Raw genomic sequence first — 14928 nt, forward strand, 5'->3', positions numbered from 1 at the left:
CTAGGTAGTAGGTTGGTAGACAGCACTCACCCAGGGAGGTACTACCGTCCTGCCAAGTGAGTGTAAAACGGAAACCTGTAATTGTTTTACATGATGGTAGGATTGCTGCTGTCCATTTTTCTGTCTCATAAACATGCAAGGTTTCAGGTACGTCTTGCTACTTCTACTTACACTTAGGTCACACTACACATACATGTACAAGCATATATGTATATACACACCCCTCTGGGTTTTCTTCCATTTTTCTTACTAGTTCTTGTTCTTGTTTATTTCCTCTTACCTCCATGGGGAAGTGGAACAGAATTCTTCCTCCGTAAGCCATGCGTGTTGTAAGAGGCGACTAAAATGCCGGGAGCAAGGGGCTAGTAACCACTTCTCCTGTATATATTACTAAATGTAAAAGGAGAAACTTTTGTTTTTCCTTTTGGGCCACCCCGCCTTGGTGGGATACGGCCGGTGTGTTGAAAGAAAGAAAGAACTCTTTAACTGTGAGTGGGTCCATGCAGTGCATCATGGATAACACTACCCCATTAGGATATGAACACAAGTAGGCAAGTGGATTTTGTTCCAAGGGGACACCTGAATCAACAAATAGTTTGGAAGTGGGAGGATACGATATCTGTTGCAAATTTATTACAATTTGATAATACTAGCTAGAATTCAGACAAACTGTTCAAAAAGAGGGGAAACACTAAGTCATATTGTTGACTTTACTGAGTTATCCTAGGTTAAATATACATAGTACTTTTTATGCACCCATAATACTTGGAGAGCGTATAAATCTGTAGGGGAAGGAAGGCGGTGTAGGGGTTGTCCTCGAAAAGGTTGGAAGGAAGGGGTAAGGGAAGTTTTGTGGGCGAGGGGCTTGGACTTCCAGCAGGTGTGCATGAGCGTATTCGATAGGAGTGAATGCAGATGAATGGTATTTGGGACCTGATGATCTGTTGGAGTGTGAGCAGGGTAATATTTAGTGAAGGGATTCAGGGAAACCAGTTATTTTTATATAGCTGGACTTGAGTCCTGGAAATGGGAAGTACAGTGCCTGCACTCTAAAGGAAAGGTTCGGGATATTAGCAGCTTGGAGAAATATGTTGTGCATCTTTATACGTATATGCTTCTAAACTGTTGTGTTCTGAGCACCTCTGCAAAAACAGTGATTATGTGTGAATGAGGTGAAAGTGTTGAATGATGATGAAAGTATTTTCTTTTTGGGGATTTTCTTTCTTTTTTGGGTCACCCTGCCTCGGTGGGAGACGGCCAACTTGTTAAAAAAAAAAAAAAATATTTGTGCCCTCAACACCATTGTAGAAACAAATTTTTGTACGAGTATTCTAAGTATGAAAAATCTAAATAAAAGCTTAAGATTCTAACTTAATTATTTGAATTTACTGTTTGATGAGACACCTGTGAAAGTACTGTGGCTCTGACAAACAATTATTACAAATACATATTCACTAATACAGTTGCAGTGAAATCTTGGCTTCATCAGTGGAAAGACACTGCTGTTGCAGAGATGCATCTTTTCTTTGTCACATTATCATAAAAACATGTTTTGAGTACTAAAGCACTTTAACTTTAAAATCCTCTAATGTCTTAAAAGAATAGTGTAAATACAGTTAGACATTGAAAAATAAATCATAAACTGACATCAACAAATTATAAAACAAATACTGCTACTCACATTTATGAAGCTGTTGCTGATGAGTGATAATTTTTCACAAACTTCAATACACCATATAAACTGTAAGTTTTATTTAATTTAAGTTTTCTCTTCACAGTTTTATTTAGAAAAACAGGCCATCTCAAACTACAAACAAGAGAAAAAAATCAAAATTTTGCAACAGCTAAATGAAAAATATTATTTCCATAAAAACACATTATAGTTACAAATAAAGAGTGGAAATGAGTGCAAGCTAACTGGAAAGCCACTGAATATGCAAAGCACTTCAGCATCCTAAGTATATCTCACCAACAGGACTTAAAATTAAAAAGCTATACGATGCATAGGTAAGGTTTAGATTATTTGAATTCTAAGTTTGATACAACATACAGCAGACCCCCCCCCCCCCATCCAGTATCCATGGATTCAGTTTCTGCTGTTTCAGTTATCCACGGTTTACCGTGGCTCAAAAATAAGCCTTAATTTTACTTAATGATGGCACCAAAGCACAAAAGTAGTGGTGATGACAGTTCTTCAAAGCATAAAAGAAGCTGTGAACTGCTTCCTATCAGTGAAAAAGTGCTAATTCTCAACTTATTGTGAATAATTTATCAATTAAACTTTAACATATGTATGTTAAAGTTTAATTGATAAATAATTTATCAATTAAACATATGTATATACAGGGTTTGCTACTATCCGCAGTTTCGGGTATCCATGGCAGGTCTTGGAACATATGCCCTGTGGATACAGGGGGACTACTGTATGTAGAAATAATGTAGACTGGACTGATACATTTTGGTTACAGTGGTTACATTAATACTTTTTAACCAGTTAATTAACTTTTTAACTAGCTCAGAAACCAAACTGTTTCTTTTAGGCTAACTTAGATGAGCTGATGACAAATTTGAGCTAGTTTAGCCTTTATCACATAAGCATTTTTTTTTTAAATCTTATGATAAATATTTTGACAATTAATGTTGAAGAACCACATGATATATGTTCCCTAACAATCACTGGTATTATATTATGCATAGATATTGTGCTACATGCAGTGACAAACTAATCTTAACGTAAATTCATTATATATACAGTACAGTATATGCATAATAAAAATAAAAGAAATTTCCATACAGTCATATGAACATTTACATCACAGTTCTCAGGCTTTCTCGCCTGTGTTCTGAATTGCTTTCCTGCACCAGTGCCCAGCAGTAGTCACCCATCAAACTGATCATCAGGTTTCCCTGATATCTCTTATCCCTTCTCCATGATAGCTATGCCTTAATGAAATTGTTCATTATGGGATTTTATTTCACAGAAACTGTATGTGTTAGAAGAAAACTAAATTCAGATTTGAATTAGTCTGAAACACATTTTTAAACATAAACTGAAACCTTTGTTGGCCAGTGTAATTAGATAAAAAAAAACAGTAGTGACAGCAATATACAAGAATGAATGTTAAGTAGATCTGGTAAACAAATTACAGTAGGCATTTAGACATTAATAAATAATAACAATCAACTAATGCACAATCACATGAAGTTAATGAGTGTTTTTTTTTAACAAGAGTTTTAAAGTAGTTGGCAGATATGGAACTTTTTGTATCTTCAGGTAGCGAGTTCCATATTTTATTGCCTTTAATTTGTATGGAGCCACTAAACAGGTCAAGTCGAACATGTGGTATGTCAAACAGATACTTGTTCCTTGTATGGTGCCTACGTGTCTGGCTGCAGTGGGTCAACCTTTAAATTAAGTGAATTAAGGGGTTAATTCATTTAGTGACTGCAATTTTTTTTAAAGTACAGGTTTGCCATCACAAATCTGGCATCATTGGGACCTGTAGTGTGCCATATTACTGAGTTTGCCAGATTACAGAGTGGTTAGGTTAGAATACACTTAATAAAATTAAGCAACTTGACTTACACAAAAAAGTTCATTGAACATCGGCAAAAATCGAACACTTCCGCTACTTTGTGCTCAACTTCAATGTACTTTTCATCGTAAAGCCAATCAAAATCATATCTATTTCTGCAATATATCTTCGATTCTATCAAATGAGACCAAAAAAACGAGAATACAATGATAAAAATCATACGAAAATATACCTCAAAGAGGTGGCTAATGTCTTTTTTTTTTTTTTAGGGGGGGGGGTTACGTTAAGAAGCATCCTTCCATCATACACTGCCCAAGTTTCAATAAGACAGTCCAACAAACATCTGAGAAAAAAAAATATTTACCAAAAATCATATATGGCAAGCCCAAGCCAGGTACTGGTAATATGTCACTCTGTCTGACTTTTTTGGGTTATCCCAGGTTCTCTATACATACACTGCTATGTATGATAATCTGTGTAACTGTATTTGTGTATACCTGAATAAACATACTTATTTACTTACTTCTATTCTGTTGACTGAGTACAAGAAACTGCCCATTCACCTATTTCAACTACCCAATAAAGTGGTCAGAAATTGGCAATTTGGCCAATATCAAACAAATTTCAACAGATGCCAATTTCAAAACAGGGTCCAGAATAAACGATGCAGACATTCCTGCCACTAAAATAACATTCTCTCTGTTTATTAGTTACTACTAAAGGCCCCAGAAATTTTTATTCACACAAAAAATAGAGGATTTACTGTTATGCAGACTACTGCATTATTGTAGTAACTGTATAAGTAATGTCAACCTATTCTTGACTACACATTGGAATTTGGACTGGCAGGCAGTCAGGTATTGGAAAGTGATGTCATTTGTTTACTCTTGAACATCACTAAAGAATAGAACATTTCCGCTACTCTGAGCTCAATTTCAAGGTACTTTTCATCGTGAAAGCAATCAAAATCACATCTATTTCTGTAATATATCTTCCATTCTATCAAATGAGACCAAAAAAAAAAAAAAGGGAATACAACCATAAAACCCATACGAAAATACAGTGGACCCTCGACCAACGATGGCATCGATTAACGATAAATCTGACTAGCGATACATTTTAACGCAAAAATTTTGCCTCGACTAGCGCTTAAAAACCCGACCAGTGCTATTCGTTCCGTACCATACGCGTCCACTTTGGCCTGAGCGCACCTCACTTGCCCCTTCGGTGCCAGTGTTTACAAGCCAGCCAGCCACCGCGGTCGCTTCCAAACATACAACTGGAAGCATGACTCAAGAAATCGTAATGACACGATTGCAAATAAACCATACCCCCGGCCGGGATTGAACCCGCGGTCATAGAGTCTTGAGTCATGGTGACGGCAGTGAAGGGACTTGAGCTAGAGTTCGTCACGGCCACGCTAGCTGGAGATTCGTCTGTAAAAACTTGCATTTGTGGTCACAGAGGTGCCTGTGCTAACTTTCCTATGGTGTAGAAATATACCTAGTTGGATGAATCTTATTGTGGCTAGCTGGTCTAGTGGCTAACGCGACGGGCTGGAGTTTTGAAACTCTATGACCGCGGGTTCAATCCCGGCCGGGGGTATGGTTTATACAACTGGAACATTTCATATTATCACAGCCTTTTTAGTGATTGCACCTGCAAAATAAGTCACCATGGGCCCCAAGAAAGCTTCTAGTGCCAACCCTACAGCAAAAAGGGTGAGAATTACTATAGAGATGAAGAAAGAGATCATTGATAAATATGAAAGTGGAGTGCGTATCTCTGAGCTGGTCAGGTTGTATAATAAACCCCAATCAACCATCGCTACTATTGTGGGCAAGAAAACGGCAATCAAGGAAGCTGTTCTTGCCAAAGGTGCAACTATGTTTTCGAAACTGAGATCGCAAGTGATAGAAGATGTTGAGAGACTTTTATTGGTGTGGATAAACGAGAAACAGATAGCAGGAGACAGCATCTCTCAAGCGATCATATGTGAAAAGGCTAGGAAGTTGCATGACGATTTAATTACAAAAATGCCAGCAACTAGTGATGTGAGTGAATTTAAGGCCAGCAAAGGTTGGTTTGAGAGATTTAAGAAGCGTATTGGCATTCATAGTGTGAAAAGGCATGGTGAGGCTGCCAGTTCAGACCACAAATCGGCTGAAAAATATGTGCAGGACTTCAAGGAGTACATAGACAGTGAAGGACTGAAACCTGAACAAGTGTTTAATTGTGACAAAACAGGCCTGTTTTGGAAGAAAATGCCAAGCAGGATGTACATTACTCAGGAGGAAAAGGCACTCCCAGGACATAAGCCTATGAAAGACAGGTTTACTCTGTTGATGTGTGCCAATGCTAGTGGTGATTGCAAAGTGAAGCCTTTATTGGTGTATCACTCTGAAACTCCCAGAGTGTTCAGGAAAAACAATGTCCTCAAGGCTAATTTGTGTGTGCTGTGGAGGGCAAACAGTAAGGCATGGGTCACTAGGGATTTTTTCTATGACTGGTTACATCATGCATTTGCCCCCAATGTGAAAAATTACCTAATTGAAAAGAAATTAGACCTTAAGTGCCTCCTGGTATTAGACAATGCTCCTGGTCATCCTTCAGACTTGGCAGAGCGACTTTCTAGGGACATGAGCTTCATTAAGGTGAAGTTTTTGCCTCCTAATACCACTCCTCTCCTGCAGCCCATGGACCAGCAGGTTATTTCCAACTTCAAGAAACTGTACACAAAAGCTGTGTTCGAAAGGTGCATTGTAGTGACCTCAGAAACTCAACTGACTCTAAGAGAGTTTTGGGAAGATCATTTTACCATCCTCAATTGTGTAAATATTATAGGTAAGGCTTGGGAGGAAGTGACTAAGAGGACATTGAACTCTGCTTGGAAAAAACTGTGGCCAGAATGTGTAGACAAAAGGGATTTTGAAGGGTTTGAGGCTAACCCTGAGAATCCTATGCCAAGTGAGGAATCCATTGTGGCATTGGGGAAGTCCTTGGGGTTGCAGGTTAGTGGGGAGGATGTGGAAGAGTTGGTGGTGGAGGACAGTGAAGAACTAACCACTGATGAGCTGCTAGATCATCTTCAACAGCAAGAGGGCACACCTGAGGAAACTGCTTCGGAGGAGGGGAGAGAGAAATTGAAGAAGTTGCCTACTTCTAAGATAAAGGAAATGTGTGCAATGTGGCTTGAAGTGCAAACCTTTTTTGATGAAAATCACCCTGACACAGCTACTGCAAGCCGTGCTGGTGACTATTACACTGACACTGTTGTGAACCACTTTAGGAAAGTCATAAAGGAATGAGAGGTACAGGCCTCTATGGACAGATATGTTGTGCGACAGAAGTCCAGTGACTCTGAAGCTGGTCCTAGTGGCATTAAAAGAACAAGGGAAGTAACCCCAGAAAAAGACTTGCTGCCTCAAGTGCTAATGGAAGGGGATTCCCCTTCTAAACACTAACACCTCTCCCCTCCTCCCATCCCATCAATCATCACCAGATCTTCAATAAAGGTAAGTGTCATGTAACTGTGCATGTAATCTTCAGTTTGTGTGTATTAAAATTAATATTTCATGTGGTAAAAATTTTTTTTTTTCAATACTTTTGGGTGTCTTGCACGGATTAATTTGATTTCCATTATTTCTTATGGGGAAAATTAACTTGACTAACGATAATTCTGACTAACGATGAGCTCTCAGGAATGGATTAATATCGCTGGTCGAGGGTCCACTATGAGGCTGCTAACGGCTGAAAAGTGAACTCCGTTATTTATGGTCTGATTTCTTTCATTTTTGGTGTACGTTAAGAAGCATTTTCCCATCATACATTGCCCAAGTTTCAATAAGATAGCCCAACAAACAAATGAGAGAAAAAATAATAATTATAATAATATAATAATAATAATTATAGGTAGTAGGTTGGTAGACAGCAACCGCCCAGGGAGGTACTACCGTCCTGCCAAGTGAGTGTAAAACGAAAGCCTGTAATTGTTTTACATGATGGTAGGATTGCTGGTGTCCTTTTTTCTGTCTCATGAACATGCAAGATTTCAGGTATGTCTTGCTACTTCTACTTACACTTAGGTCACACTACACATACATGTACAAGCACATATATACACACCCCTCTGGGTTTTCTTCTATTTTCTTTCTAGTTCTTATTCTTGTTTATTTCCTCTTATCTCCATGGGGAAGTGGAACAGAATTCTTCCTCCGTAAGCCATGCGTGTTGTAAGAGGCGACTAAAATGCCGGGAGCAAGGGGCTAGTAACCTCTTCTCCTGTATATATTACTAAATGTAAAAGGAGAAACTTTCGTTTTTCCTTTTGGGCCACCCCGCCTCGGTGGGATACGGCCGGTTTGTTGAAAGAAAGAATAATAATAATAATAATAACAATAATAATAATAATTCTAGGTAGTAGGTTGGTAGACAGCAACCGCCCAGGAAGGTACTACCGTCCTGCCAAGTGAGTGTAAAACGAAAGCCTGTAATTGTTTTACATGATGGTAGGATTGCTGGTGTCCTTTTTTCTGTCTCATAAACATGCAAGATTTCAGGTACGTCTTGCTACTTCTACTTACACTTAGGTCACACTACACATACATGTACAAGCATATATATACACACCCCTCTGGGTTTTCTTCTATTTTCTTTCTAGTTCTTGTTCTTGTTTATTTCCTCTTATCTCCATGGGGAAGTGGAACAGAATTCTTCCTCTTACAACATGCATTGCGTGTTGTAAGAGGCAACTAAAATGCCGGGAGGAAGGGGCTAGTAACCCCTTCTCCTGTATAAATTACTAAATTTAGAAAGAGAAACTCATTTTTCTTTTTGGGCCACCCTGCTTTAGTGGGATACGGCTAGTGCAGTGAAAGAAGAAAAATTTACTACAAGTACGTGTACATGGTATACAGGCCTAGCTGACATCAGTGACGTATTACTATATAGAAAGCCCCTTGTTATACTAAGCATTTCAGGCAAATTAGGTCAGTGTCCCAGGATAAGACCTACACCAGTCCACTAACACCCAAGTACCCATTTACTGATGGGTGAACATAGACAACGGGTGTAAAGAAACATGCCCAATGTTTCTACCCTGGCTGGGAATCAAACATTTACCAAAACTCATATATGGCTAGCCCAAGCCAGGTACTAGAAATATGCCACTTTATCTGACTTTTTTGAGTTATCCAAGGTTCTCTTTACATATGCTGCTATGTGTGATAATCTGTGTAGAGAAAATAGCTTTTTTGTTTCAGTTTTATGGTGCAGTACGAGTGTACTATATCACAGCCATGTGCTATACTCCATTTTCTCTAATATAAGCCCCCAAGACAGGGATAGGAGAATGGTACTTGCATCCCATGTCCTCTTCATACCTCCATCAAACTGCTCGGTATTATGCCAAATATTATTCATTCTGGAGTATTTAATATGTTTTTTTGTTTTTTATTAATACATCGGCCGATTCCCACCAAGGCAGGATGGCCCAAAAAAGAAAAACTTTCATCATCATTCACTCTATCACTGTCTTGCCAGAGGGGTGCTTTACACTACAGTTATGAAACTGCAACATTAACATCATCATTCCACCAATCGCTCTTCTTCCCTCCCGCACCCACTTTCCTGTAACCACAAACTTCTGCTGAACACACTAACACTACATTCTTAAACCTACCCCATACATCTTCGACCCTATTGCCTATACTCTCACTAGCCCATCTATCCTCCAATAGTTGTTTATATCTTACCCTAACTGCCTCCTCTTTTAATTTATACACCTTCACCTCTCTCTTACTTGCTGCTTCTATTTTCCTTGTATCCAATCTTCCTTTTACTCTCACAGTAGCTACAACTAAAAAGTGATCTGATATATCTGTGGCCCCTCTATAAACATGTACATCCTGAAGTCTACTCAACAGTCTTTTATCTACCAAATATAGACCAACAAACTACTGTCATTTTGCCCTACATCATATCTTGTATACTTATTTATCCTCTTTTTCTTGAAATACGTATCACCTATAACTAAACCTCTTTCTATACAAAGTTCAATCAAAGGGTCCCCATTATCATTTACACCTGGCACTCCAAACTTATCTACCACACCCTCTCTAAATGCTTCTCCTACTTTAACATTTAGGTCCCCTACCACGATTACTCTCTCACTTGGTTCGAAGGTTCCTATACATTCGCTTAACATCTTCCAAAATCTCTCTCTCTCCTCTACAGTCCTCTCTTCTCCTGGTGTATACACACTTATTATGACCCACTTTTCGCATCTGACCCTTATTTTAATCCACATAATCCTTGAATTTATACATTTATATTCCCTCTTCTCCTTCCATAACTGATCCATCAACATTATTCCTACCCCTTCCTTAGCTCTAACTCTCTCAGATAATCTTGACTTCATCCCATTAATTTCTCCCCACTGAAACTCCCCTACCCCCTTCAGCTTTGTTTTGCTTAGGGCCAGGACATCTAACTTCTTTTCATTCATAACATAAGCAATCATCTGTTTCTTATCCTCTGCACTACATCCACGCACATTCAAGCATCCCAGTTTTATAAAGTTTTCTTCTCATTTTTAGTAAGTGTGTACAGGAGAAGGGGTTACTAGCCCATTGCTCCCAGCATTTCAGTCGCCTCATACGACACGCATGGTTTACGGAGGAAAGATTCTTTTCCACTTCCCCATGGACAATAGAGGGGAAAAATTAAAAAAGAACAAGAGCTACTAAGAAAAAGAAGAAAAACCTAGATGTGTGTATGTATATATATGACATGCATACTTGTGTAGTATGATATAAGTGTAAGTAGAAGTAGCAAGATATACCTGTTATCCAGCATGTTTATGAGACAGAAAAAAGACACCAGGAATCCTACCATCATGCAAAACAGTTACAGGTTTCTGTTTCACAGTCACCTGGCAGGATGATAGTACCTCCCTGGATTGTTGCTGTCTACCAACCTACTACCTATGCTATTTATATTTATGTCATATTAGATAAATTATGAGAGGCAAATAAGCTCAGTCTTGTGCATCACGAGACTGAGCTCATGGCAACCGACACTGGCTTCAAAGCCACCTTATCTTTAATGGACAATGTACTGTGTTGGTGCTTTACACAACAAGAAGCATTTCTTTTATTCGTTGGCACCATGGCTAGGGCTAAAAGTAAACAGGTTATAACAAGAAAAGAAGAAAAAGAAATTGGAATGACTTATGCAGCTCGTAGCGTCACTAAACAGTACAAGCAGGTTGGTGTGGTGATCCTGGAAATTTGAAATTATGCTAGCCAAAATCAGTGCAGAATAACTGATGGAACTGGATGTGTGATTGCCGGATTTGTGATGGCAGACCTGTATAGTATTAATTTGTGCCTGTAGTTATATATACAGTACTTTCTCCCAAAATGTTATACATCCTATATGTAGGCCTTTAGATTATTTTATGTTTTATAGAGTAATTTTGATATATAGATTTATATTTGTATTGTAATTAACATCATACTGTTATGCCACAGATTATTATTAATTATTATTACATTTATGGGACAGCCAAATCTGTAGGGGGTTATACAGCACCTGGAGGAATAGTGACATGACTAATGTGCATTCTGATACATTTTGACATAAATTAACTAAATAACTCCAGTCATGTAACAAGCTCTGTATTACTGTAATAACTGCTCTTACTGTCCCTATTATCATTTCTATTTATATTGCATACCTTGATTTTAAAACAGTGTACATACTTATACTCAGTCTGTTACCCAACTAGTTTTAATTTTCACTGCAAGTTATGGTACACATTATAAATCATTAGCCAGACAACTCCTGGAGGTGGTAAATAAAGTAGTTTGCACTCTAAAGGATGGTATGGATGTTAAAGTTCAAAGGATCATTTGAACTGGAATGTCCATGCACTTCTGTTAAGACAGCTATAGAATGAATGGACTTTACCAGCAATGATATACATATTTCTCTTGTTAATATAGTACAGTGTATTATAATATATTCACTAGTTTTGTTAAATTCTGCTTGTTCGTTGTCATGGAAACATGCTGAAATGAAGACCCTGATCAAAAATATAAATGAATTTTAACAACAGATGCAATGTAACTATAGTGGCCATTAAGTGTTTTACTATTAAAGTCAGAGCTAAGCAACATTCTCAAATTATTATTCAGAAACAAAATGGTTATAAAAAAAGTATAAAGAGGTGGACAGAATTCCAGCTTTCCCAATAAACCTTCAATAATAATATATGCTATAAACAGAGAGAGGAGGAGGAGTACTGTACACAGAAGAATTTTTTAATTTTTGCATAAGGTTCTGTCTTTTATGCAAGAAATCTGTCTTTGCAAAAAGAACTTTATTATTTAAAGCTCTATGCTCTTCACAAAAATTATCTTCACCCTTTAAAATGATTAGGAATTTTAGTTACTAACTAATTCCATAATTATCTACATAAATCAGGTTGATTAGTGCAATAAAAAAATTAACATAAAGTCATAAGCTAAATAATTATTTATTTTTGTAATGATACAAAGTAAAGAATGGTATGGCTATATAAATTATGGTTGTTTCCATGTAAATTACTGCAGTTAATTGATAACTAAAAAATATGAATTCAGAATGATATTGATGATTTAAAGATAAATATTGCTACCTACTTTTTCACTAATGTTACCAATCTTTCAAGGTTTTGTATATGAACAAACCAGCAGCTAATGTTCCAACTATACAGAATGCAAGTATAGTACCCTTGTATAACATGTTTGCTCCACAGCACAGCACAACCACCTGCAAAAAATTAAAAAAATACACATATTTAGCAGAGGAGTAAAATATGTGGATAATTTATACATAAATAATTTTCTACAACTGTTTAAGAATAATGGTTTTGACTCATGAAATCATAATGACATGAATGCAAACATACCATACCATGGGCTGGGATTGAACTCATGGCAAGTGAGTCATGAAACTCCAGGCCAGTGTGTAAGCCACTGGGCCAGCTGGTTTTGAATTTAATTAATCTTATGACAATTTTTTTTTTTTAACAAGACGGCCATCTCCCATCGAAACAGGGTGACCCAAAAAGAAAGAAAATCTCCAAGAAGAAAATACTTTCATCATAATTCAACACTTTCACCTCACTCACACATAATCACTGTTTTTGCAGAGGTGCTCAGAATACAACAGTTTAGAAGCATATACATATAAAGATACACAACATATCCCTCCAAACTGCCAATATCCCAAACCCCTCCTTTAAAGTGCAGGCATTGCACTTCCCATTTCCAGCACTGCAATTCAATCACTTTATTGCAATATAAAGATAACTCAAATGAAAAAGTATAAAACAGGAATAAAAAAGTGGTAAAAAATTAGTTTTTCTTATTTTCAAGTGGAGGCTCAGAGATTTTGGCAATTAAACACAGGAAGCCTCCTGTCAATATGAACAGGGTCATAATATTTTCCATACAAAATATTCTTTTTATAGAATAGGTGGCATAAGAAGCAATGTTGTTCAATGAAAAATAAACAATATTAGTTACAGTAGTTTGATGTGATGTGTAAAATTTGCAAGAGGTCACAAATTTATGAAGAATATAAAACCTGATACCTCTTATTGGTAGAGAAAAAACTGATGGGTAGACTGCAGGATGTACATGTTTATAGAGGGGCCACAGACATATCAGATCATTTTTTAGCTGTAGCTATAGTGAGAGTAAAAGGCAGATGGGATACAAGGAGAATGGAATCTGCAAGTAAGAGAGAGGTGAAGGTTTATAAACTAAAGGAGGAGGCAGTTACAGAAGATAGCCAATGTAATTCCTATTTTAAAAGCAGGGGACAAGTTGTTACCGTAAAATTACCGCTCAATAAACCTGACCTCAATTCTAGGCATATAACTAGAGTCAATTAATTATTGCTTATGGGAGATTCTAAAGAAAAATTGCAAAGGTTAGTGGATGAGTTTGAGAATGTGTGTAAAGGTAGAAAGTTGAAAGTGAACATAGAAAAGAGTAAGGTGATGAGGGTATCAAATGATTTAGATAAAGAAAAATTGGATATCAAATTGGGGAGGAGGAGTATGGAAGAAGTGAATGTTTTCAGATACTTGGGAGTTGACGTGTCGGCGGATGGATTTATGAAGGATGAGGTTAATCATAGAATTGATGAGGGAAAAAAGGTGAGTGGTGCGTTGAGGTATATGTGGAGTCAAAAAACGTTATCTATGGAGGCAAAGAAGGGAATGTATGAAAGTATAGTAGTACCAACACTCTTATATGGATGTGAAGCTTGGGTGGTAAATGCAGCAGCGAGGAGACGGTTGGAGGCAGTGGAGATGTCCTGTCTAAGGGCAATGTGTGGTGTAAATATTATGCAGAAAATTCGGAGTGTGGAAATTAGGAGAAGGTGTGGAGTTAATAAAAGCATTAGTCAGATGGCAGAAGAGGGGTTGTTGAGGTGGTTTGGTCATTTAGAGAGAATGGATCAAAGTAGAATGACATGGAAAGCATATAAATCTATAGGGGAAGGAAAGAGGGGTAGGGGTCGTCCTCGAAAGGGTTGGAAAGAGGGGGTAAAGGAGGTTTTGTGGGCGAGGGGCTTGGACTTCCAGCAAGCGTGCATGAGCGTGTTAGATAGGAGTGAATGGAGACGAATGATACTTGGGACCTGACGATCTGTTGGAGTGTGAGCAGGGTAATATTTAGTGAAGGGATTCAGGGAAACCGGTTATTTTCATATAGTCAGACTTGAGTCCTGGAAATGGGAAGTACAATGCCTGCACTTTAAAGGAGTGGTTTGGGATATTGGCAGTTTGGAGGGATATGTTGTGTATCTCTATACGTATATGCTTCTAAACTGTTGTATTCTGGGCACCTCTGCAAAAGCAGTGATAATGTGTGAGTGTGGTGAAAGTGTTGAATGATGATGAAAGTATTTTCTTTTTGGGGATTTTCTTTCTTTTTTTGGGTCACCCTGCCTCGGTGGGAGACGACCGACTTGTTGAGGAAAAAAAAAAAAAAAAAAAAATTATAAGAAACCATCTTGATCAGCATAATTTGATTAATGATACTCAGCATGGATTCACGAGAGGCCGTTCCTGCCTAACTAATTTACTAACTTTCTTCAATAAAACTTTTGAGGCTGTTGATCATGATAAAGAATTCGATATTGTTTATTTGGATTTTAGTAAGGCTGTTAATAGAGTTCCACACCAGAGACTGTTAAAGAAAGTGGCAGCTCATGGTACTGGGGGAAAAGTGCTGTCATGGATTGAGTCATGGCTCATGAACAGAAAGCAGTGTGTGCAAATAAATGGGGTTAAATCTGGGTGGGGATCTGTAACAAGTGGCATTCCACAGGG

The 14928-nt window shown here is 37.7% G+C and overlaps 1 protein-coding gene across 3 annotated transcripts in view; it reads right to left on the reverse strand.

Moving 5' to 3' along the window:
• Nucleotides 1-14928, reverse strand: part of LOC128693208 (histone-lysine N-methyltransferase, H3 lysine-79 specific) — a 59806-nt gene that overhangs the window by 17189 nt on the left and 27689 nt on the right. The window contains exons 6-7 of one of the 3 annotated variants that reach the window (XM_070089289.1): nt 12221-12350; nt 1682-1807 (exon numbers count right to left, since the gene is read on the reverse strand). In XM_070089289.1, coding sequence (XP_069945390.1) covers nt 12234-12350 — 117 coding nt within the window. In that variant the 3' untranslated portion in view covers nt 1682-1807; nt 12221-12233. Of the gene's footprint in view, nt 1-1681; nt 12351-14928 lie in introns of all 3 variants that reach the window. The other 2 variants (XM_070089288.1, XM_070089287.1) reach the window with 2 other exon arrangements.

Source organism: Cherax quadricarinatus, chromosome 28, assembly GCF_038502225.1.
Source record: "Cherax quadricarinatus isolate ZL_2023a chromosome 28, ASM3850222v1, whole genome shotgun sequence".
Classification (NCBI taxonomy): domain Eukaryota; kingdom Metazoa; phylum Arthropoda; class Malacostraca; order Decapoda; family Parastacidae; genus Cherax; species Cherax quadricarinatus.